The following is a 25358-nucleotide window of genomic DNA, read 5'->3' on the forward strand; positions in this document are numbered from 1 at the left end:
AACCGCACTCACAGGACTTCAAAAGAAAGCCGCAAAGGCTGTGATTTATTGATCCGACGTTTCGGCTACAACTCTAGCCGTCCTCAGGAAGAAACAAAACCTTACAGAAGTGTGGTCATATTTATAGTGAAGGATTGGCGCCAAAAAAGGAGCCTGTGACATCATCAGCAAGCGTCCACCATTACCAAGTGTCATGTGAAGGAGTTTCAAATACATTTAGTGAACCCCATAGTGCCTGGACCAAAATGGGCCAGTATATACACGTGATGCTAGTGGGTGATCCCTCCGAACGTGATAAGAAAAGGAAACATAAAATTAAAACCGCGATCGCCTAATGACAGGCATCGCGCTCAAAATGACTTACCCCCAGCTCGCAGTCACAGCCCCACCGCGCCCTTCAATACCGTTCTATCCCTTCATGCAGCAACCTCCACTGTCATGGAAAGAAAGGGACATCCGCATCTGATCGCTCAGGAAGCGCACCCCAGCACCTGACACACTGTGATACACCAATCCTCCACGCACTGCCGGAGCTCCTCTGTGGCTCCTCCCCTCTGTCTACCGATTGGAGGAGGCCACCACAGAGGACCTCCAATCGGTAGACAGAGGGGAGGAGCCACAGAGGAGCTCCGGCAGCGCGTGGAGGATTGGTGTATCACAGTGTGTCAGGTGCTGGGGTGCGCTTCCTGAGCGATCAGATGCGGATGTCCCTTTCTTTCCATGACAGTGGAGGTTGCTGCATGAAGGGATAGAACGGTATTGAAGGGCGCGGTGGGGCTGTGACTGCGAGCTGGGGGTAAGTCATTTTGAGCGCGATGCCTGTCATTAGGCGATCGCGGTTTTAATTTTATGTTTCCTTTTCTTATCACGTTCGGAGGGATCACCCACTAGCATCACGTGTATATACTGGCCCATTTTGGTCCAGGCACTATGGGGTTCACTAAATGTATTTGAAACTCCTTCACATGACACTTGGTAATGGTGGACGCTTGCTGATGATGTCACAGGCTCCTTTTTTGGCGCCAATCCTTCACTATAAATATGACCACACTTCTGTAAGGTTTTGTTTCTTCCTGAGGACGGCTAGAGTTGTAGCCGAAACGTCGGATCAATAAATCACAGCCTTTGCGGCTTTCTTTTGAAGTCCTGTGAGTGCGGTTTTTTTGTTACAATATATATATATATATATATATATATATATATATATATATATAACAAACAAGGAAAAGTTGTGCTCACCACTATTTTTTAAAACCATTAGGCGGGGGTGCAATGAGGGTGTGACCACAAAATACATATAGTCATACATTATACATTTTACAAAGGGACTTATCCCTTTGTAAAATGTATAATTAAGCAATTGAATTCTTAATGAATCAGATGAAAATTAAGCGTAGGACTGGCCAGATATGGGATGACTTTGACGTAGTTGGCCAGCTTAAATATATTGCAATATATGGACAAACAATCCCTGTGTTGTTTAAAGGGTAAGGCATTTTTTAGTAGCAGTATGCACAAAATGTCGCTGTCTTAAATATATTGATAATGGGTTGAGTGCAGAGGACCTCTTGTAGTTGACTATATATATATATATATATATATATATATATATATATATATATATATATATATATATATTAGTGAAATGACTCACCACACATGAGTTAACACACCCAATTAATTCTTTGCTACAGGCGAGAGTGCATTACAGATGTTAGACTGTTTTATATATGTGTATATATATATATATATATATATATATATATATATATACACACTTACAAATATAGAAATTGAGAAAGAGTACAGTTGGTGTTGGAAATGTCTGCTTTTTTTCAAAAAATCTTGATTTTTTTCACAAGTATTCCCATTGAGTGCGGTACTATGTTACTTCTATCACATCATCTCTTACCTTTATTTTTAATATAAAGTCTACCCCTCCTGCTGGAGGCCACCGGCATCCTGGTGGTGTCTCGTCGTACGTGCTCCCTTGTGGGCGCGCTTGCCACGCCCCCCTGCATTTACAAGCAGGTTTCTAAAAATAAAAGAAAAAAATTACATGATGATGATTATAAAGCTGGAGAAGGTAAAGATACAGGAAAAGTTATGAGCAACAACCCATATAAACAAATGAAGAGTTGCTTTTATTATTCAAACTGCAGTAGACTGATACAATCTAGTTGTTAATTGGTTGCTATGTGCTATCCCCAGTGGATAAAATTAAAAAAAACTCCAGCGCAACAACATTTTGGGGACGAGCCCCTTCGTCAGCTGTCCACCCCCAAAACGTTGTTTTTGGTCTTGGCACAATTAAACGCAAGGGAAATCCCTGTTAAGCATTCTACCCGTGTGCTGGAGTTTTTTTATTTTATCCAGTGTATGGTGGAGGTGCTGTCCTCCTAAACTCTAAAGCACCGGGGCTGATTATGGAGGAGAGGCCAGGTGTGCGTTTGTGTACCCCCATTGGACACATTTTACCCATGTTAGTAAATGAACCCCTGTGTGACCCAGGAATCAGTTGTTATCATAACTCCTTATTGCATATATTTTGGTTTGCACTCCCACCCATCTTCCAGAAGAATAACTGCCTGTTTTCTGTCAATAAAACACCAGCCTTCCTAATAACATTGGCACCAGTGTAATATTTAATGGCAGATGGCAACCCCTATATGACAGACAGAACAGTAGTAGAAAAAAGTGAAACACTTAAAAACCAACAATTGTTTTTAATGCAATATTATCACAAAATACTATAGAAATGTTAAAGGACAAAGAACCCCTGATTTCAGTGGGGGCGGCAAATATGTCAGTCACCCCTAGTGAATTGAATTGATACATTTTTCAGTAGACTGGAAAGTGTTTTAGGAAAACAATATTATTATTTAATTAAGTGCCAATATATTCCACAGTCACTTGTATGTACGTATGTATAATATTTGTAAAGTGCTGTTAAGGAGCCGCAGTGCTGTACATAAAAGTACAATATATATAAAAATATACATGGGGAAGACAAATCACATAATAAATATATACAGAATCATATCAGGACATAGTTGGTACACCAACCTCTATTTTACCGCTCTCAAGCATTCCTATTACAGAAGACGAAAGGTGGCCACACACGGGTAGAATTAGGCTAGGGCTACATGGGGCCCCTCTTCTGTTTGCATCCTGAACCATTGTGTTGGCTCTGGTGCGAACAAGCTCAGCTAATTTCAGCAAAGAAACACAAGACTTTGCATTTCACACAGTGTGTTCGCTCTGGAGCTGACACAATGGTTCTGGATATGAAAGAAGACGGAGTCTACTGCTCGGGGAGCATATTTCAGCAGGATGATTTTGGTCCTGTGTGGCCTTAGCCTTCAGATCATACCTAGCTAATAAAAGTTCAAAAATCCTCAAAAGAGGAGCCTTGACATATTGATGCGATTCTTGTCTGACGGGTCTGTTGGCCTCCAACAGATGAACCTAGGACCAACAATCGGATCAAGCTAATTTAGCCCAAAATGTGGATAGACTCACCAGTAAAATACAGAAACTTTACTACGCATGCATCAAGTCTGAAGAGGTAGGCCTATGGGCGATTTTCCCCCCACGCTTACCTTTTGGCACTAGGGTGTCTACAGCGCTAGTGCAGAGAAGTGCAAGTGAACGCTCTGCGCTAGAAGAGCCAAATTTCCAAAAGAGCCAAACTGGAGTGGCATTTTTGCTGCCCCTGGTAACCAATAGGGCGCTAAGTTTCTCAATTCGCCTCAATGGCGCAGCACCCCTGGGAAGGGGTGGGAAAGGTGAGCATGATGGTGACTCGGCATTGGTTTAATTCCACACGCCCATATTGGCACCCCCTAGCAAACTGAGGTTTTATTTGAAATTAATTGAACTACATACCTTTATCTTTTTTGCAGATATGTTGCTGCCTGGTGGAGACTGCCAACATCTTGCTCACAACCTGAAAAACAAACAAGATGTTATCATTACCATGGCTTATTCTTACATTTTTCCATGTCCATCCCTAACACACGTGCCAAGACACACGCAGAGCATGCAGTATGGCAGCATTCATGCAAATTTAGGTTTAAATACGTTGACTTGCCCAGTTTTATGTCCTGTTACAGGTAGCCCACACATGGTTTGTGTAATGAGCACTATATCAAAATCATTACTTATAAAATGTTCATACCACCATTGCCTGAGTCAGCCCGGCCCGCATGTGCTAATGTGAAAAACAGATGGTTCTATTATTAGAAGAGGGAGTCGTAATTACTGTGCCACTGACGCAGTGCTCTTCACACCACAAGAATACAAATGAACCGAGCTCAGACCAAGGATCAGAATCTAGCATCTCCCTAGGCTTCGGCCTATAGGGAGTGCTGGGATCTGTAGTTTTTCCAATGCAGAACAACTTTAAGCTTGGTACCATTGAGAAGTCGAGAACAAGTCAGACATAGACAGTCTTTAAGTTCTCAAAGCACTGCATAATCACAAACCCCTACAATCCCCTACACCACAAGCTAAGTAGGCAGGGGATACTGGGAGCTGTAGTTCTGGTGTCATGATGGTTGACTGTCTCTTATCTAAAGCCTGGGATTCACATTGTTTCTGATGGTGCACCCAAAGGACACAAATACATTTACTTGGAGCAACTGATTGATATTGGCTTTAAAGAGAAATTAATTTCTTTGGTTCTTTGCCATCTGGACACTTCCTGAATCAGACCAAGCAATGACAGCCGTGCAATAGAAGTCTCCCACTGGTACTCACCCCTTTATTAGGCTTGATAAAAAGCAGCCATCCTCTTTTCCAGCTCACAATTCAACATAAAGTAAAAGGCTGTTCCGTTGACAAAATAAATGAAAATATAAATAATAAATGGAGACCAATTTTTTTTTTTGTTTTGCACCCCTCTACACTGCAGTAGAATCTGCCTTTCTGAAAGCTTCCTAGAGGCTGCTAGGCAATTCCTGGATGGGGGGTTGGGAGTAATTGCTTTCCAGCGTGCTTTCATCCACATGGGGGGTGCCATACAATAGCTACAGGAATGTCGCATATGTATTGAAACACTGTTTACCTCGAGCATAGCAAGCCAGACACTCTAAGATCCCAGTACCTGGGAGATGTCAGTTTCCCAGCATCCCCCCAACAACCAAAGTCATTAGAGCATTCTAGGAATTGTAATTTGCAGAAGCTTAATTGCTCTATCTAATGGAATATATTACAAAGACTGCCTAAAAGTCTCTGGTTATTCCTTTAATCTTCAGATGGAGACCTCAGAAATTATATGTTACAAACTACAAATCCCAGCAGACCCCCAATAGATAAAGATGGACGTTCACACCAGAAAGAGAGTTGAAAGTGATTCTCAAACAATATTTACCTCAGACATTTATCAACTGTATAACAGTATACTATGTATATTAACTGTCCCTAAGGTACTAACATGAAGTGTATCCCCTCCTCACGGTAACCACTATGTTTAAAGGAAAACTATACCCCTTAACAATGTAGGTCTCTATAAAAAAATATATTGCTTAAAACAGCTCATAAGTAAAACCCTGCTTCGTATAAATAAACCATTTTCATAATAATATACATTTTAATATATGCCACTGGTGATCCTAAATATTGGGGGGTATCGTTTTCATTTAAGGTCAATATGATTCTTTTGTCTTCATGACCCCCTTTAAAATGGTGAATTGACAGTTACAATCCACATAGCCACCTGCACGTATTTCTGACTCATTTTCACTTTTTACACTGGTCATGATATATAATATATAGAAATGCTTTCTGTTGGTAGTTTACGTAGTTAAATAGTTTACATAGTAAGTTAGGTTGAAAAAAGACACACGTCCATCAAGTTGAACCTTCTCAGTCTATAGCTAATCGCCTTACTGCTAGTTGATTCAGACAAAGGCAAAAAAAAGCCATTTGAATCCTCTCCAATTTGCCTCAGAGGGGAAAAAATTCCTTCTTGACTCCAAAGGGCAGATTCACTAAAGGACGAAGTGGCTAACGCTAGCGACAATTCGCCAGCATTGCCATCCGCAGGGACATCGCCAGTTCAGGGGCAGGCACCAATTTGCTAGAGAACAAGACCATAGCTAACGTTTGTTCGCACAGGCGACTTTTCGCTCTGGCTTCAGTAAAGTGCGGATTTTACTGAATGTTACCTCTTTCGCCAGAGCTGACTTCGCCACCTCAGACTAGGCGAAGTGCTAAAAAGAAGCTAGATCTTCCTCAATCTTCTGTCACTTACATCATATACTGTGTGCCAAAAATGCATTAAGGTTACAAAAACGCTGGCGACTTTTCCTTTTTTGAAGCGGGATTGCCTGCAAAAGTCCTAACAAACATTTTTTAGGGGAACCAGTTTTCTCCAGACATTTCCTAACATATGGAACATTCATTTTACACTGGGCTCATGTGTAGGGCATTATATTAACTCTCTTGTCTTTATTAAGGTTCCCTGGACATTGTAATAAAAAGTGGTATCTTCATGCATTTGCACCAACATTTATAATAAAGACCTCCATACAACTTTAAATTACCCGCCGTATGCAAATTAACCTAAGCGCAAGATCACTAGTGAATTTTCACTAGTCACAAACGAACGCTATCGCATCTTCGCATATTAGTGAATTAGTGTAGCGCCTGGCGAAGTGGTGCGATGTGTGCGAAGCTGTCCCTGGCGACAATTCCCCCTTGTACTATGAGCTATCTCCCATAACCCTGTATTCCCTAACTTGCTAAAAAGCCATCCAACCCCTCCTTAAAGCTATCTAATGTATAAGCCAGTACAATGTTATAATTTTTAGGTCCAGGATGCTGGGAACTACAGATCGACAATTAAGGAGGCCATAGACTAGAAAGCCGTGGATTTAGCCCAGGGAATACCACACTGAGATCCTTTAAGATGTTTTCAACTGGAAGCTGAATGCTGGAAAACGTGGTACATCCACATATTCTGTATGTGGATAGATAATCTCTGGAAGACCTTAAGATCAATTGTTTACCCAATTGCAAAATGACTTTGTGCATAGTATTTGAAACGGGTAGGAAACTGAAAGCTGCAGTTCAAGGCTGTAGGCCCAAATTTAAAAAGGCTGCTCATCCTTTCTTTATTAGTTCCTCTCACAGAAATCTGAAAAAGCTCTTCCATATAGTATTTATAATATATATATATCATTATTTCGGATTAGGTTTTTCCTTCAGTGTTTGCCTATGTGAGCAAAGCACTGCTTCCAGTGAAATGAGCGGTTAATATCGGACAGGGCCATGGCTGACATATACCACAAATCCCACCGTAGTTCACTGACTGCTTTGTTCTTGGGCTGCTCAGCTTTCAACCAGTTTCAGCCGGTTCTCAACATCCTGCTCTGCACAGCCACGGCAACCTTTGTACGCACTGCTTGCCAAAAAAAGGGGTTTCAACACCACTGGAATTTTATCGTGTTCCTTCTTTTAATTGGGTTTCTTCATTTTATAGTGAGCACATTATTAAATCCAAAAGCTTTCTCTCACAGTACCAGCCCCCACCTTCTCCCTTCCTCTTTGCAAAGTACGAATCTTTTCTGTGTCAGACAAACACCAGCAGCACAGTGGGCCATTTTTAGGGCAAATCCTTTCTTTTTCTCTCAGAAAAATCCAGACAGCCTTGTAGATGGCACCGCAGTCAGGCAGAGTCTGCCTTTCTTCCTAAAGGAAATGAATACCTAAGAGATTAGCAATGCTTTTAGTATTTGCCTGACCCCCACCCCCTGCATTTGCAAGTTGGGCCTTGTCTAAAACCTAACTCTTGAAGTATTTACGGAGGATGATATTTGAACTGTAGGAAGACTATAAATGCCTCTGTTTTATGCCGATATAATTTACTGCAATTAGTGATGAGTGAAATTTTTTTTGCCCGCATAAATGATGAAATGGGTGAAAAAAATAGTTGTGTGTCAAAAAAACGTTGTCGCCTTCAATGTATTCGAATTTTTCAATGTAATTCGAATTTTTGCGAATTTTTGGATGAAACAGGTCAGATTTGCCTATATACTGAGCACAAGGTCATTAAGAACTGTTAACCCCCCCCCCTTCTATTTTTTCTGGAGTTACCAGATTTTGGGTTCTGTCCCCCGGTTTCCTAACACTCTTAAGCCTTCCCCCGATTTCTGCAGATTATCCGCAATTTTGGACGATTTGTGCAAGCGCAGAACATTTTGCCAGCTGAGCAATGTACGCACGCGTAGCACGGAATCTGAGGTTGTATGCATGCGCGTCACTTCCGTAAGTCCTCCTATAACTGGTATTTAGGGTTCCGGTAAAAAATACCGGCCTTTTTATATATTTATCATTTTTCCCTATTAATAACATTGGTATCAACCATCATTTTTACTGGCCAGGCTGGTAAAATACCGACCAGGTGGCAACCCTACTGGTATTAAAAGGTTGACAGCTCTGCCATTGGTAACCAGAACTCCTAGAATACAAGGTCAGCCAGGATTTGGACTTTGCCTCTAAATATAAGCTGTAATGGAGAGACCCACAGTATGTCAGCGATGCAAAATATGTTGGAGCTATATAAATATATGTTAATAATAATAAAATGTTTGCGAAGATTCTCATTCATCCAGGTCATGGTATATCTGTAGAAATAAGTCAAATCAACTGGACTTGCTGTGTTTTTTTTTTTAAGATGTTTCACCAGTCATCCAACTGGCTCAATTCAGAGTTGAGATGGACTCTCAGTATTATTATTATTATAATTAACATGAATATTAGAGCACCAACATATTGCGCAGTATGTTTTTCGGTGGTGGAAATCCACATGACATATGTAAATAAGTGATGGAGCCATAACATATAACATTCAGTTCGACTTTTTGTAGCCATGCAGCTTATCAGAGCTAACGGTTACTATGATTCCAGTGCAGGACTGACACTGAAAATTCTGGTTTACATTTAACACAACACCATCCTTTCCGTTGTTGTTCCATTAGGAATAACTAGCCAAAGATCCACAGAAAATCCAAGTGTAGAGCATGTGGTTATTTCAAGTGAACATAACAAAGAATTAAACCCGGTTTCCAAAGATAGCTACTTCCCCCCTTTTCTCCGACTGATCTCTTTGCTCTCCTAGAACAAGGGGAGGCCATTTTAAGTGCATTACACATACAGTGTTGTGGTCCTGTGTCATGCTCAGGAAGGGAGTGTGACATTGGTGTTTGCGTGAATGTGATAGGGACTTAGATTGTAAGCTCCCCTGGGGCAGAGACTGATGTAAGTGATACATACAATATAAATAATTTATGGTTTATAAGACCATCAGCAGGGAGAACTTAAACACCACAGAAAGAACATTTAAATAATTGTTCCCCTCGGTGCTAGAAGAATCTGAGCATGCATCATCAAATGTTCCTCGTTCTGGCAAAATATTGGCATATTTTATGCATATTTAAAAAATGGCTGCCAGCTACCCCCATCAGGAGTATTGAGTATGGGTAAAACTCACCTAGAGCAGGCCTCTCACACACACACTCTCCCAGCAATGTCTGTCATGGCTCTCTGCTGCACTATGTCAAGGAGGGGGAGGGCGAATTCCTTCTTCCAGTGAAAGCACCAGATCAGTGGAATGTTCTAGCGCACTGAAGGAAGAGAATGATTAAAATGCTATCCCTACCCATCTTCTTCCTCTGACACAAGGCTGCCCTGAGAAGAATGGGCCTGTATGGTCTGAAATGTAAATATGAATATAACAAATAACATGTAGGCTTTATTTTACAGCACTTTATCTAAGCTAAGATATATATATGTGTGTATGAAAATGCAAAACCTGCATGCTTTGTATTGGTCGCCATATGTACAGCCAGTTAGCCACCTATAGTTTATGTGTTCCCTGCCTTATCCCTACCAGCCTGTCATATCAGCCATGTGTCCTTAAAGTCCTATATCTGACTGTCTCCCTGTTTTTTCCAACCTTTAGATAATGATAAAGGCTATCGCCAAAGTGAGTTCCCTAAAATAGCATAAAGGAGGCCTGGGAGTAGGATTAGGGCTGCCACCCTAAAAAATGATGCGTGATGTCAATTTCATTAAATGAGAAGGAAAGCCGTATCCCACTTGGGGGTGCCAAACGTTAGGCACCCACAAGTAGAAAAACAACTTTCCTTCTCCTTTGATGAAATTGACATCATGCAGAGCTGCTGAAATAACCAGAAATAATAAAAAATGAAAACCAAGTACAAATTGTCTCAGAATATCACTCTCTATATCCTACTAAAAGTTAATTCAAAGGTGAATAACCCCTTTAAGGAACTTTAGTGAACAGTACTTAAATGAGAATTCAACCCTAAAAAACCCTACCCTCCTACCCTACATAGACCCCCTCCCTCCTCCCCTCAGCCTAAGTGTTACCCTGGGCAAATACCCCATACGTTTTACTTACCACTCAGTGCTGATTCAGGCATCGGAGTTCACGGCCCCATCTTGAGCCACTTTGGTAACCTTCGGAATGAGACCGGCATGTCGGCGCATGCGCATTTGGAGCATTTTTCTGTTTCGCGACTACAGCGGCTCAAGATGGTGCCCGTGAACTCCGATGCCTGAATCTGCACCGAGGGGTAAGTAAAACGGTAGGGGCATTTGCACGGGGTAACACTTAGGCTGGAGGGAGGAGGGTCTATGCAGGGTAGGGGGGTAGGGGTCTATCAAGTTTAGGGTTGAATTCTCCTTTAAAAGTCTTAGATGAGCGCCTGAAAGGCTGCTGGTTACCATGGAAACAAGGTCATAGGAAGGACATTGAAATCAGTTCAAATACAGCAGCCAACATGGAGTAACAGGAAATATAATGGAGTGACAATGCAGGAACAGGGTGCGACAAGAGTCCCTACTCTCTGGAATCCAGGTCCTGATTTGTAGGAAGGCCAAGGGCAGCACAAATTTAGGGGCGGCATTTACTCCCAAATTGCTGCACATACTAAGAACTACACTGGGGAGATTTTGTTTTAATCTCCCACATGCAAAGTCCCAGTACTGACGGAATGGAAAGTCCATGTACATCACTCAAGAGGGGGGTGGGGTAGTGGGCAGACATGGGGTGGCCTAGGGTTGCCCCATAATACAAATCCAGCCCTGCTGGTATCCATGTTTGTTGCATCCTGTGCTCTTTAATCTACTGCTTATGTGCCCTTCTGAGGCACTGACATATATCTAGAGTTTCTGAAATAACATTTTTCCTTCCTATATTTTTATGTTAATAACAATGACGTCAAGCATCATTTTTACATTTTTACCGGCCAGGCTGGTAAAGTACCAGCCAGGTGGCAACCCTACTTCTACCCCATAATGCTGATGTCTACCTCACTACAATCATAGAATTTAGGCCTTGTTCCCATCCCTTTCTTCAAGTCTGCAAATCTAGAGTGTATTGGAAAAACATGACCAGTTGGGAGGTAAACAGATGACATTCTCACTGTTTCTATGGCAACTCTGACTTCTCCATCAGTAATTACTTGCTCCTGAGGATGCCTGCCAGCAAAACCGGAGAGAGGAATACTGCAAGTGACAACGGTATCTGTACTATCTACCATCTCTAATGGCTTTTAGTGATGGGCGAAGTTGGGGCATTTTGCTTCGCCAAGAAATTAGCAAATTTTCCGCGAAATGCGCGAACTGACAGTGTCCGTTTTTGACGCCAGCGTCCATGTTTGCGGTGGTTTCACAAATTTATTTTGGCGCAAATACGCGCCTGTCGAATAAATTCGCCCATCACTAATGGCATTTAAATAAAGCAGAATACTTGCCTTCATCAGCTGGAGAAATCAGTAAATCCTAAGGCTCCTTTACTAGCACAAGTGCAGTTGCCTATAACAACCAATCAGTAATTAGTAGGCTAGAAAATTAAAGCAAATATGGGCAATTGCAAGTGAAATGTAGCAGCTATATAGTTAATCAGTGCTCTCTTTTAAAAAATAATAATTCTACTTGTGTCTACAATGCATTTCCTGCGTGTTTTTGTTTATTTATATCCCTGTGGGTCTGCACCCAAGGGGATGGTGACCAATGCTGAATGCAATAAAAACGAAACATCCAATACTTTAATCGCCTGTGATGAAGAATGCAAGACATTGTGGGAATTAGAATCGTGATACTGTCTCAACGTCAATTACATTTACAAACAACATATACATTTGATTCCAAAATTCTAGTTAATGTATATTGGAAAGCTTCTTAGAATAATATTTCATTAGGCAAAATTTAGCAGTCAGTCATTAGTTTCATACTACTACTGAGAGCTGCTAGGTCGACATCCAAGGGTTCTGTAAATATACAGGTGGCAACTCCAGTGAGATGCCGCTCTGCAAATTTCTCACTACAGTTCCTAGTGAATTTACAGCTGTACCAACAGCCAGAGTAAAGAAGCTGCTTCATGCCAGGCCAGCCTTACATGATATGGTCATCTGTACAAACATTGTAGATAACAACTGTATTAAAACATAGTATTTTTATAATAATATTGCTAGATGCAATTAGTCTACAGCAGTGGTTGCTAAACTGTGTTGCTATCCTCCCTTGGGAGGGGGTGGAGGGTTTTGGAGTGGTGGCAAGGGTGCTCAGCCTTAAAGGGTAGTTTCACCTCAAAGTTAATTTTTAGTATGTTACAGAACAGCCAATTCTAAGCAACTTTTCAATTGGTTATTATTGTTAAAATTATTTTGTATAATTGTTGAATTATTTGCCTTCTTCTTCTTCTGGCGCTTTCTGGCCTTCAAATGGGGGTCACTGATCCCAACTAAAAAACATATGCTCTGTAAGGCTATCAATTTATTGTTATTGTTTAACTTTTTATAACTCATCTTTCTATTCTGTCCTCTCCTATTCATATTCCTGTCTCTTATTCAAATCAACGCATGGTTGTTAGGTTGCTGGAGAGCTGCTGAATATAAAACTAAATAACTCAAAAAACACAAATAATAAAAAATTAAAACCAGAATATCACTCTTTACATCATACTAATAGTTAACTCAAAGGTAAACAACCTCTTTAATTGTGGTGAACATTGGGGAGAGTAGTCATTTGCTGTCCTAGACAAATGTGAAAGTCCAGCTTGAAGGTTGTGATATGGTGAATATGTATTTGCATATGCTGATATTGCCCTATATCAGTACTTCAATGAGGGGTCCTTTATCAAAAGGTTGGACCTTCTAGGGAAGTCCTGGCCAAATGTTGGACCTTCAAGGGGAGTCCTGGTCGAAGGTTGTACCTTCAAGGGAAGTCCTGGCTAAAGGCTGGACCTTCAAATGGAGTATGGCCAAAGGTTGGACCTACAAGAGGAGTCCTGGCCAAATGTTGGACCATCAAGGGGAGTCCTGGTCACAAAGGTTGTACCTTCAAGGGAAGTCCTGGCTAAAGGCTGGACCTTCAAAGGGAGTACTGGCCAAAGGTTGGACCTACAAGAGGAGGTCTGGTCAAAGGTTGGACCTTCAAGCATGACTGAAGACTGACAACCACTAGTCTACAAAAAGTACTAAACTTTTTACCAATATTGCCTCCACTATTCCAGGTGCTTCTCAATGCATTACAACAAAAGAGAGCAGGAACTGCTCAATATAGTGGATATAGCAGTCAGATCCCTGTGCTAGGACATCACTGGAGTATGTATTATAACCAGTCCTATCACTCCAACAGAGAACCTCTTCATGTCTTTGTGCATTACACCAGGCCAGACTGTAGATTACAGAAAAACCTTAAACGAATTAATTTGAAAAAAAGGGCTATCATCATAAAGGCAAAGCCAGACACTTGCATAGAGCCGGTTTTAGGTATAACACCAGCAATGTATGAAAAAGCCACTCACCACCAGTTTCCCCTTCCCCCACCACTGCAGAGCTTTAAAACAATAAGACAGCTATGATCACAGTGGCATTGTGCTGTCTATTGAACTGTGCTACTGTGTTACATTACAATGTGTAGTAGCTTAAAAAAGAGTTGGCACACATTACATATTCTCATTACAGTCATTTGTACCCACTGACTGGATGGCTGGGTCATACATAAATGCAGACTCATGGCCCCAGTCCCTAGCAATAGATATGAGCAGTTTGCAGGTGGCTGGAGGTTGTGCCTACTGAGCACTGCAGTCATGGAAGGGAAAACAAAAAGACTCTGGGCAGATCCTTTTGCCTCGATGAGTAAAGCAAGAAAAGAACTTACTAGTTCACAAGTGACTAATATAATTAGATGCTTCTAAGGCAAGATCTTGAATCATTAAACATGATTAAACTACAAAAATAAATTAGCCGCACGTCTCAACTAGATCCCTCATTCATGCCCATGTGTCTATGAATATACCGGTCATGGCATTCCAAGACTGAAGGCTCTGTTTCATTATCCCTTGATTAAAGTAAATGGATGTCCCTTGTACGTGAAGAAGCAAGTCTGTATTTACATCAGTCATGCATCATTTACTTGTTGATGATCTACTGTACAATAACAATAAAAGGGGTGAATGTTATGATGTTCTTGACACCTCCAGTTTTCAAATATTTATACGCTTATGTTCACCTGGTTTATCTGTATCAAGAGCGTACCATGGAAGAACCCTATAAACATCCTTATCCTGCAGTGATACAAGTGCCCATCATAACTTTTAAGCATAGTATTAAGCATGTACCTTGCATAAGATGAATTGTGGCAGAGGAGGTCACCCCTTGGCCAGGCACTTGTCTGTGGATCCAACAACCAACAGATGAACAGTTGCTTCCCAGTACTGGCATTAACTTCTCTGCCTGCCAACAGCTGAATCCTCACAATGGCCAACAATACAGCACAACCCTAACCTCCCACACACACCTGAACTGGACAACTTATGTGTTGCTCTCTCCAAACTGATTTGGCCAATCGATCCCTGGTGCATTAGGGCTAGCACTCAAGTGTGGGCTCACTAGATATGAATATAAGAATAATCAAGCAAGAAAAGCAGGAAAACTGGCACAATAAAACCTACAAACAGTTCTAATAAATATAACATCTTCTAGTTTTAAACTGTCCAGCCACTAATCGACTGGACTGTCAGTAACATGTAATCACCAATACTATCATCAGCTGAATGGATTTACCAACATGAGCTTATATTTCCCAGTGAGTCAAAGTAGGTTTACTAAGTCACCCTTTGAACTAGGGACTGGGAGTCATATTATGGTGCCACTTCAGAGTGTATATTTCATAAATATGCCTGGCAGTGGATAGCCAACTCGCACCCGACCCTAACCCCCATTTGTTACCCGCAGCCTACCCTAACCAGCGAGCCTCCATATTCAGAAAATATCATTTACACTTTAAAGAAACCCATTAGGAGTTTTTTGCGTCGAATAAGGATTAATTATATATTAGTTGGGATCAAGTACAAGGAAAGAGAAAATCCTTTTTAAAAATCTGAATTATTTGATTAAAATGAAGTCTATGGGAGAAGTCCTCTCTATAGTTCTGAGCTTTCTGGATAACAGGTTTCCGGATAATGGATCCTATATCTGTACTAAGATCCCCAACATTTATTCAAAGTGGATGCCTCTCTCATTATAAGAAAAAAGAATCAGCAGAGGGAGCTGGAGGCCCCATCTAAACAAATAAGCAGCCTATTAGCTTTGTGTTTCCTAAGGCGGCATCAAGCACTATTTGTAGTCAGTATGGTTTGCCTGCTGCAAATAATTAATGACATTGGGGTTCATAATCAAAATAATTAAATAGTCTACTATTTTTGCTACTGATAATGCTACATAGTTCAGCAACAGGCCACAAATTTAACAACCCTCTAGTAAACAGATCCATAATCAAATGCACTCTCAGAGCTGGGCTCTACAAAGCTTTTCAAAAAGTAGATTTAAATATTTACATTGCAAACTTGGTACTTCCACATTTTCCATTGGATCAAGTGATGTTACAGAAACCAGTCAGAATCCTGATTGGATAACATAAAAACGTATGAATCTTACTATGATTGCCTTCAGTTAAAAAGCCTTCACTCTCAATGCCAGTTTGATTAAAGGTAACACAGCCTCCTGCTTTGACCTGTTACCCTCAGATAAATTGAATATTGATTCCTTGTGTCGATGGCTTGCCAAGGATGCTGGGAATTAAACCTAGTGTAGCCACCTTTTCTAGGGCTTCCTTGGCATCAGGTGTTAGTTCTTAATAAATAACAATCCATGCAGCAACCCTAGTTAAAGCTCACAGGGGGTTGACACCCCAGTTCTATCTACCCACAATACAATTTCAATGAAATTTACTGGCACAGCAGAGATTACTACTCAGATACTTACATTTTATTTGCAGTGTTCTATCCAGACAAATCCCAACAGTTCTTCAACCAAGACATGAATGACTAACATCTCCTATCTGTCAACTATATATATGATTAGCCCTCTGCAGGTATTACCAGCAACACCCAGCATCAAACCAGCATAGCCCTGGTCGGCCTACATGTACAATACACTGTTATTCTCTGCATTACTCTGCTCATCAGGATCTCTTACCTTTTGCTTATCAAACCTCTTACAATTGACTAAAATCCCTTTGGTATTTCAATAACAAAAAGCCCATCAGACACAGAACAAAGATATAAAGGTAAGGCCTGATATTTTTCTCTCTTTTTGCTGTTGTTGCTGTAATCATCTCCGGCCTACAGAACCAGCTGTGAAAACAAAAAAAGCATTGCAGTTTGTATATAACCCTCCTAGACAAACAAAAAAGGCGCAGTTGACTGCTTTATGTTCTGACTTACGTGATTATTTTTTTTTTTTAAATTATGCGTTTCTTCTGGCAAGCTCTTCCACCAAACCATAACACAGTGTTCATGTAGGCTGATTCCTGCTCGGAAGACTGCTGCAGGCAGTCACACTCAGGAGTAGGAAAAAAAAACAGGGAAAAAAAAAAAAACAGGCAGGGCCGTCCTCGTAAATGTGAGGCCCTGGATCATCCACTGTGATTATATAGGCACCTACATACACCACAAATATTCCAGGCTTCCAAGGAAAAGCAATATGGTTCCCTGTGCAGCAGGAAGGTAATGTCACCGTCGCTCCATTGCAAACTGATTCATCCAGCATGCAATTCGCAGAATAAGCCACCAAGACATGAGTGACATCTTCATGCAGTGGGCTAAGCCTCTGCCCAGGTGATGGCACCACAACTGATAAAGGAAAGGCCTGCTTATTCAGCAACCTTACCTTCTAAGGACTAAAGATTGAATAGCAAAGCTGAAGTAAAACTATGGCAGCCAGAAGAAAGGGTTCTAAATTCTATCTACTCTGTCTCTTCCATTCGTGGCACATACATGTAACCCTTTAGTGGCTCTAACACCACTTGAATGATAAACTACACGTACGTGCAAATACTAAAATAACAAATGTGTGTAACTGGGGGGCAAAAAAAAACCTACATAAATTAGAGAATTTGAATCGGCGACCCTCTAGTTGATGTTGCTAATAGTTATCGTTCATGAATATGAATATGTATCAGTCAACACATCAATGCATTAAATCATCTCCAATATATTTGCAAGGGCAGTGTTAGGTTTATCTTACACCAGGGGCCCAATCTACCCCTCCCAATTCCAGTCTTTAACAGTGCATGCTTTTGGGCTGCAGACATCTGCAATCACATTTAGCAACAATAAAACAATTGAAATAAAGCAGTAGTTATATCCAAGCATTGTCTGTCTAAAATAGCCTGCTTTTTTTTTTTTCCAAAACCACTTACCCCAAATCCCCCAAGGCTCTAAGGGCTTGTCTTATTCTGCAGAGAGATAGAGAGAGAGGACAGTAGTAATGGGAGTCCCTGTTTCACAGTGAATAACTCAACCCAGATTCACTAAAGGTCTCCATGTTTTTTTTCTCTTGCTTGTAGTCATCACAAAAGGCAGCTGAAGGCCGGGGACGAGCCAGTGTACATAAGCGTCAGACTGGGACGACAGAGAGCAGAGGGGTCGATTTCCTGTTTTTAGGAAGTGACAAGAGGATCTCTCCCTGGCATTCCCAAGGCGGAATATTTTAGAGCTTCATTCTGCAACAGCCTTTTGTTCCTGCATTCTCATTACAGCTGATTCCTCTGTGTCCCCTTCTCCTGCCACGCTCCCTCTCTCCTCTCAGGCCTCCAGCTTATACAACAAGATGCAGATGCCAGCCCAAATCAAAGAATACACCAATTTCCTTATTTTTTGTTTTGTTTTGTTTGTTTGCTCCTGGATTTTCAGAACTGTGAAGTTACAATTAAAATGATAAATAAAATATTCTACTACAGCCCACCCATTCTGGCCAAACCTTGTAAAATATAATCCGAGGAAATACTGCTTTCACCCATCAAACGAATTAATGCAGATGATGCAGACAGTTAATTTAATATGCCAATTGGCCTGTATATTATGAATCTAAGTATATTTTTTTAAACTGTGTATTACAGCCAGAATATGAAGCAAGGGTGATGGAACACTGAACTGTATGTGTATATTAACAGTGTTGACATTTACTGAAAATATACTGTACAGGTATAGGATCTGTTATCCAGAAATCCCTTATCCAGAAAAGAAACCATTTTAATCAAATAATTCACATTTTTTTAAAACAATTTCCTTTTCTTCTGTAATAATAAGACAGTACTTTTTATTTGATTCCCAACTAAGATATAATTAATCCTTATTAGAGGTAAAACAATCCTATTGTGTTTAATTCATGTTTAATTGTTTTTTTTTAGTAGACTCAAGGTATGTAGATCCAAATTATGGAAAGGCCCCTTATCCAGAAAACCCCATGTTCCAAGCAATCTGGATAATGGTTTTCATAAATGTGTATATATATATATATATATATATATATATATATATATATATGTGTGTGTGTGTGTGTAAAATAAATGTGTTTCTACAAAGAAATCACATTAATTACATACAGACTTACATATAATATGACCAGTACTGGTACAAAAGGTGAGGAGGCCCTGTGCAAAAGAGCTTACAATCAAAAGGGGAAGGGAGTGAGACGTACGGTGTGGGAGTGGGCAAGGGGACTGGGGAAGGGATTGATGTGAATAATGTATAATCTATGGAAACTGCTGTAGAATATATAATACACAAAAGCCATGAATATTCTGTAAATGATACGCTTATAAATGGTGATTAGTGATGTCATCAGTTATAATTGGTTCTCAGTGATGTAATCTTTGTTACAAGACTGAAGCTTTGAAGTTTTATAAAGAATGATGGAAAATATGAGGATATTAGACTACACCTCAAAGTTTCATGACTTGTATAAAAGCATTCAGCAGGGTTAGACTGGGCAGAAGGGACACCGGGAAAAAAACGGTGGGCCCCAGCTCTTTTGGGCTTGGCTAGCCCAGACCTGCTCTCTGCATTCCATCTCTGAGGGATGAGGCGCTGGAAAGAGGTGTGCACGCGCAAGTGAGTGCTCCGGGGGTGGGAAAGTGAAGAGGACTTTACAGCTAGGGCCCCGGGGGGTGGTGTGGGGGGCTCCTGAGGCTGCAGACCCATTGGGCTCTGGGCCCTTCAGTTTGACGCTGGCATTCGGCCTTGTGACATCATATCCTTAGAATTTACAATATGGGGTATATTATTCCCTATATAAAGGATACTAATCTGTGAACTTTGACCTTTCTGCGCATCAAAAATTGATTAATAGCAACATTTGTAGGACCACCCGTGGTGGCAGAACTGCAACTCCCACTCAGCTCAGCTAGCTAGGGTGTAAAGACTAATTCAGGATCCATCAGTATTTACAGGGTATGCTGAAAAGTGTAGATTCTATATGCTATATATGATGCTATATATGTATAAATATATACCATGCACAGTTACATGCAAAAAAAAGCCATTCACCCCAACCAGGAAGGTGACCCCACAAATGTCTCCTGCTCAGCCCTACATACTTCTTTCCCTTTAACAGAACATGGCATTGTAGCAAATCCACTTCCCATGGAACGACAAGCATGACATATGTACAGCCCCCACCCCATGAATGCAGAACATGCACACGTACACAAACACACAGGATACTTTGTTTTTATTGCAAGTAGTCACATACCAGTGCTGTGTATCTATAGTGCAATGCACACTGATTTGGGCTGATACCTTCCTGCAGTCTCCTCTGCCTTGAGCTTCTATATAGGAGCTCTCACCACCGTACATCAGTCACTGCATTGTTCATCCCTTGCTCTGCTTCAAACCGGTCTCAGCCGGATCTGGACACCCTGCATTAAAGCCTATGGCAACCCAACCATACAGGCCATTATCCCCAAAATCATAGGCCTCCCTCTTTCTCTCTTGTTATCTTTAATTAATATATTAGCATTATTATCCACTGAGATTAGGAGTGTGGGTTCTTTAACCAGTTCCTTCCATTAAAAAGGCAGAAATTCAGGCCCATTAAGGCAGTGTGGCTTCCGTGTTCCATGGAACGGACCATGGAAAGGCCATCTCCCATAGACTCCATTTTATCCAAATAATCCAAATTTTTAGAAATGATTCCCTTTTTTCTGTAATAACAAAATAGTAGCTTGTACTATATCCAAACTAATATATAATGAATCCTTATTGGAAGCAAAACCAGCCTATTGGGTTTATTTAATGTTTACAGGATTTTCTAGTAAACTTAAGGTATGAAGATCCAAATTAATAAAAGATCCATTATCCGGAAAGCCCCAGGTTCAGAGCATTTTCGATTACAGGCCCCATACCTGTACTATTTTTATAATATTTTTTAAATATTGGAGTATAAATTTAAAAATATCCTTCTCACCCAGAATTACTTACTGACATACTTAATCCTGCAGTTCGAAAAATGACGTTATTGGTTATTTCATACTGAGTGACGTATTTGTATAAAGGGAGCTGCCCAGCTGCTTGCTCTACCAAGATAAAATGGCAAATCATTTAGAGACCCCAATGCATAATTGTCTACTTGTTACTTGTCTAGAGTGCCTTCTAATTCCATGTTCTTAGGGCATTTTGACCTTCACTGTGCTAATGTAAAAAAAAAGCGGTGGCCAAATCACCTGTTGCCCTGGGCAATAGGCCTTCAAAAGCTTTGGAGGTGGGTAAGGAATACTAAGGATGACAATAAGTTTCACAGTCTGTGGTTTGGGCATGGTGGTTGCCTTAGTAGCTATACTCCTAAAAGGTAATGGTATGATAAACTTCTAATAGCAATAATTCAACAGCCCCATGTGCTTCTGCCCTTTTCCTTTAGCAAAAGTTTAGTGAATTAACCCCTAGAACAGTGATTCCCAACGAGTGGCTCATGAATAACATGTTACTCACCAACCCTTTGGATGTTGCTCCCAGTGGCCTTAAAGCAGGTGCTTAATTTTGAATTTCAGGCTTGGATGCAAGTTTTGGAGGCATCAAAACCAGGTGTACTGCCAAACAGACTCTCCTGTAGGCTGCCAGTCCATATAGGGGCTACCAAATGGCCAATCACAGCACTTAATTTACAACCTTGGAACATTTTCATGTTTGTGTTGCTGCACAACTTTTTTTATATCTAAATATTTCTCATGGGTAAAAAAGGTTGGGGACCCCCTGCCCTAGAACAGTGCTCTTCAACCAGTGGCTCGTGAGCATCATGGATGTTGCTCCCAGTGGCCTCAAAGCAGGTTCTTGTTTTTGAATTCCTGGCATGGAAGCAAGTTTTGGTACAACAAAACAAATCTGCCATAAACAGCCTCCTATGGGCTGCCAGTCCACACAGGGCCTACAGCTCTTATTTGGCACCTCAATAACTTTTTCTTGCTTGTGTTACTCCTCAACTCATTTTACATTTGAGTGTTGCTCACAGGTAAAATAGGTTGGGGACCCGTACCCTAGAAGATAAATGCCAGGGCGTCTGCACTAGCTTCCCAGAGGGTTCAAAGTATCAGTCTACTCAAATACTTTTGAAACATAAACCAATGGCAACACACCCCAACTCAATCTATATTTACACATCTTCCAAACTCAAAATTATTATTTTATAATTATTGAAGCAGGGCTTCATTATTACCCTATATTTTTGGCTTAGAGGGAGCCCAGGGTGATGCATAAAGTCTGGGACTTAATTCAGAAAGTAAATCAAGTAGGGTGTCCAATCTGTGATCTCCTGCTGTTGAACTACAATTCACATCAAGCATTGATAGCCAGGAAACACATTTATATGGTGGGTAGGGTTGCCACCTTTACTGGAAAAATAATAACGGCCTTCCTTTATTTTTGTGGTTTTTCCCTATAAATAACATTGGTATTAAGCAACATTTTTAAAATACCGGCCAGGTGGCAACCCTAATGATGGGTCCCCTCTAGTTCCAGAGGCCCAGAGCATGCATCCTCTCTGTTCTACCAAAAATCCACCCCCGTCTAGAACCTGGAGAAGCAGCAAAACTCATAATATATCTGGAGTTGTTTCCCAAAAAACACACATTATAAAGGACACCATAAGATATCCTAAATGTTTGGCTGCTATGAGATCTATGTAGTCACCACAGGCATATTTTATTCAAGGCAATTGTTGTTAAACCTTATCTTTCATCACAGTTTACACATTTTGCTTTTTCCCAAGAGCTTTATCATTTAGAAGGATAAAAATAAGATAGAACGTTACCTCTATAATGGAACAATTCCCATTACCCTCCTTTCTGAAAGAATGTAGCCCGTCCCTGTAACAAAGCAGGCTCAGTGGTGTCACAGGGAAACCATCAATGCATTAAATCCACTGATTGAAGGAGCCGGGGATGAAGCTCGTACAAGAGAGTGGGGGTTTAATGAGGATGGGGGGATGGGACTCCTTTCTTGCCAAAATCTCGATAATTATCACCACTGGCCTGACAATACCATTACCAACATTTTAATTAACATCTGCAACAAAGATATTTGCACAAGCTGGTATATATCAGCCATCACACCGTATTCTCTGTTTCTGTGAATTAGGAGCCCCCTTCCCCCACCCACCATTACTTTCCCCAGCTCAGTTACTTGCATGGGATTGAAATATGAGTTATATGTCAGAAAGCACTCAGCATTCACCAAACATCTAAACCTTAAGCTGAGCCCTCCATGGTTGGCCTCTCCCCACATTTTGGGAACCTCTGCCTTACAGAGTGACACCAACCAGGCCCAGATAATTCCTGTCAGTTAGGAAACAGTGTTTCTTTGTATAATGCTAGTTTCCTAATCATACACTTGTTATTCATTCACTTATTTGTTCACAATATGGCATAACCAAACAACCAGTCAATCGCCAATTAGCTCCTTCTTGTCAACTGCAGTAAAGCTGGGCACATACATTCACACAGATGGCCAAGCAATATTTGTCCACACAGTCAAGCCCTCTGAACAGAACCAAGAGATGGGTCACCTCTGACTTCACTGTTTGCTGATGACCCTATCCAAGTGCTTAGAAGGACCACACAGTATTTGTCCACACATTCAAGCCCTCTGAACAGAACCAAGGATGAGATGGGTCACCTTTGACTTCACTATTTGCTGATGACCCTATCCAAGTGATTAGAAGGACCAAGCAGTATTTGTCCACACAGTCAAGCCCTCTGAGCAGAACCAAGGATGAGATGGGTCACCTTTGACTTCACTGTTTGCTGATGACCCTATCCATTTTATGTCTAGAATTGACATTGGTCTCTTTGTAGGACTGTTTGTTACCGCAGCCCCAGCTAGTCCCCCACATGTCCTGTCTGGCTTCAAACCAATAGGCTGATGGGTCAAATAGACTTAAGTTGGACATAAACCGGTAGATCCACTAGCAGGGTCGTCATTGTAGCCAACTACACAGTGGGCTAAATAGTGCCGATCTAATCTTCTGGTCCCTCTGCCAACAATCTGATCAAAAGAAGGGCCTATGGTGATCGGTTGGGGGGAAACCTCATCAAGGCTAAAAGCAAATGAATTTTCAAACCAGAAAGACTGGCCAACCAATTTACAGTCAGATATTGATTGGGCAGGACTATCACCAAGCACCAAACATGGACCGATAACCTGCAGGCATGTCTGGCCACCGTTATAGCTCCAGTTTGCATCTGAAGAAGATAGAATGTAGAACAATGGAGGTGTTACAATATTACCTAATTTGGCATTGGATCAGTTATTATCTTTTGGCCCTCCTTTAGTTAAACTGCCAAATACTTGAAATGTACCCTTTAGCCTATCTGCATCCCTCCTGCGCCTTTCAGCTGCTGTCTGGGTACAACAGACATTTACATAACAAGAGGCCCAATTTTAGCACAAGCCTGCAGTGGAAGCACACAGTACCACCAGCTGTGGGGGATGGAAAACCAAGCAACTATATAGGAATACATCTTAAATAAATAGGAACCATACTTGATACAAAACACATCCATAATCACTATACAAACCCACTCGCAGATTGTAAAAGCATCACTCCAACCTCTAGAATTTTTTGTTAGTTGCAATTTTCCTCTGTAAGGTTTTTTTTTTTATTCATATTACCCAGAAATCCTTTTTGGTGTTTTTTTCAAAACTTTGCTTCTTTTATAGGATTTTTTTGTCCATTAAAGAGCTGGCATTAGGACCTGGAAAGAAACGTCAGCTGCACTGTTTTGGGGAAAAAACATTAATTTAATATGTAACCACCTACCTGCTAAATCTGTCCTTTGTCAGGCCACAAAAAAATGTTATTTAAATTGCATTTTCCATCTGTTTAGTGCTGCAGTCTGGAAGCACTGGTGAAAGGAGGAAACTATTAAAAAAGGCAGTCCTTCACACAAAGGATCGGAGGCTGCCTGCAGGCCGTCTCTGTGATGTTTACCTTTCCAGAGCGGCCATTGCTGCACACTGAGGAATATGATCTTCTGCACTAGAGAAGCCTTACATTTATATACAAAATCCTCTCATGCTTCCACAGCCCCTAGTGTGCGGGCGTTACACTCTGTTTTCATATCCTCACCCGTATTCATCTGATTGGCTTCGTGGATTTGTTTACAAAAAAGAAAGGCGTGAGAATTAGGGAAAAGATATATATTTATATTACCACTTAATGCACAATCATAGTTACAATATTCAGGGTCCCTGAACTTATCCAATGGTGAACATTACAGCAATTTTTTTAAATACAATTTATTGTTTTGGGGTTTGGAATCTTTTGTGGAGGAATCGGTATTGGGGCAAATCCAAAACTGACAGCTCTGCTTCATCTCTGCTGAAAATACTAGCAATGTTCACCATCGTCAGTAAGTTCAGGAGCCATATCAGAACCTTAAATTGTATATTCGAATTTGAGAAAAATCTAAAATATGCATCATCTGTGTAATCAGGTTTAACATCACTTGACTTTAAGGGTTCAGCCAGACACTCAGTTTTGGCTGAA

The 25358-nt window shown here is 40.9% G+C and overlaps 1 protein-coding gene and 1 long non-coding RNA gene across 8 annotated transcripts in view; one reads left to right on the plus strand and one right to left on the minus strand.

Annotated features, from left to right (window-relative positions):
• Window positions 1-24813, minus strand: part of znf532.L (zinc finger protein 532 L homeolog) — a 55162-nt gene extending 30349 nt beyond the window's left edge. Inside the window, exons 1-4 of one of the 7 annotated variants that reach the window (XM_041569854.1) lie at window positions 24630-24813; window positions 22623-24051; window positions 3889-3949; window positions 1913-2035 (exon numbers count right to left, since the gene is read on the minus strand). In XM_041569854.1, the coding sequence (XP_041425788.1) occupies window positions 1913-2021 (109 nt within the window). In that variant the 5' untranslated portion in view covers window positions 2022-2035; window positions 3889-3949; window positions 22623-24051; window positions 24630-24813. Of the gene's footprint in view, window positions 1-1912; window positions 2036-3888; window positions 3950-4761; window positions 5967-9496; window positions 9662-16514; window positions 16673-16762; window positions 16892-17739; window positions 17892-22622; window positions 24052-24629 lie in introns of those variants that run through there. The other 6 variants (XM_018266633.2, XM_018266639.2, XM_018266647.2 and 3 more) reach the window with 6 other exon arrangements.
• LOC121395686 lies at window positions 627-18287 on the plus strand. Its single transcript, XR_005962623.1, has 2 exons — window positions 627-796; window positions 17887-18287. It is a non-coding gene; the product is annotated as an uncharacterized LOC121395686 (long non-coding RNA).
• Window positions 24814-25358: the final 545 nt, after the last annotated feature.

The sequence above is a fragment of the Xenopus laevis genome, chromosome 1L (genome assembly GCF_017654675.1).
Source record: "Xenopus laevis strain J_2021 chromosome 1L, Xenopus_laevis_v10.1, whole genome shotgun sequence".
Classification (NCBI taxonomy): Eukaryota; Metazoa; Chordata; class Amphibia; order Anura; family Pipidae; genus Xenopus; species Xenopus laevis.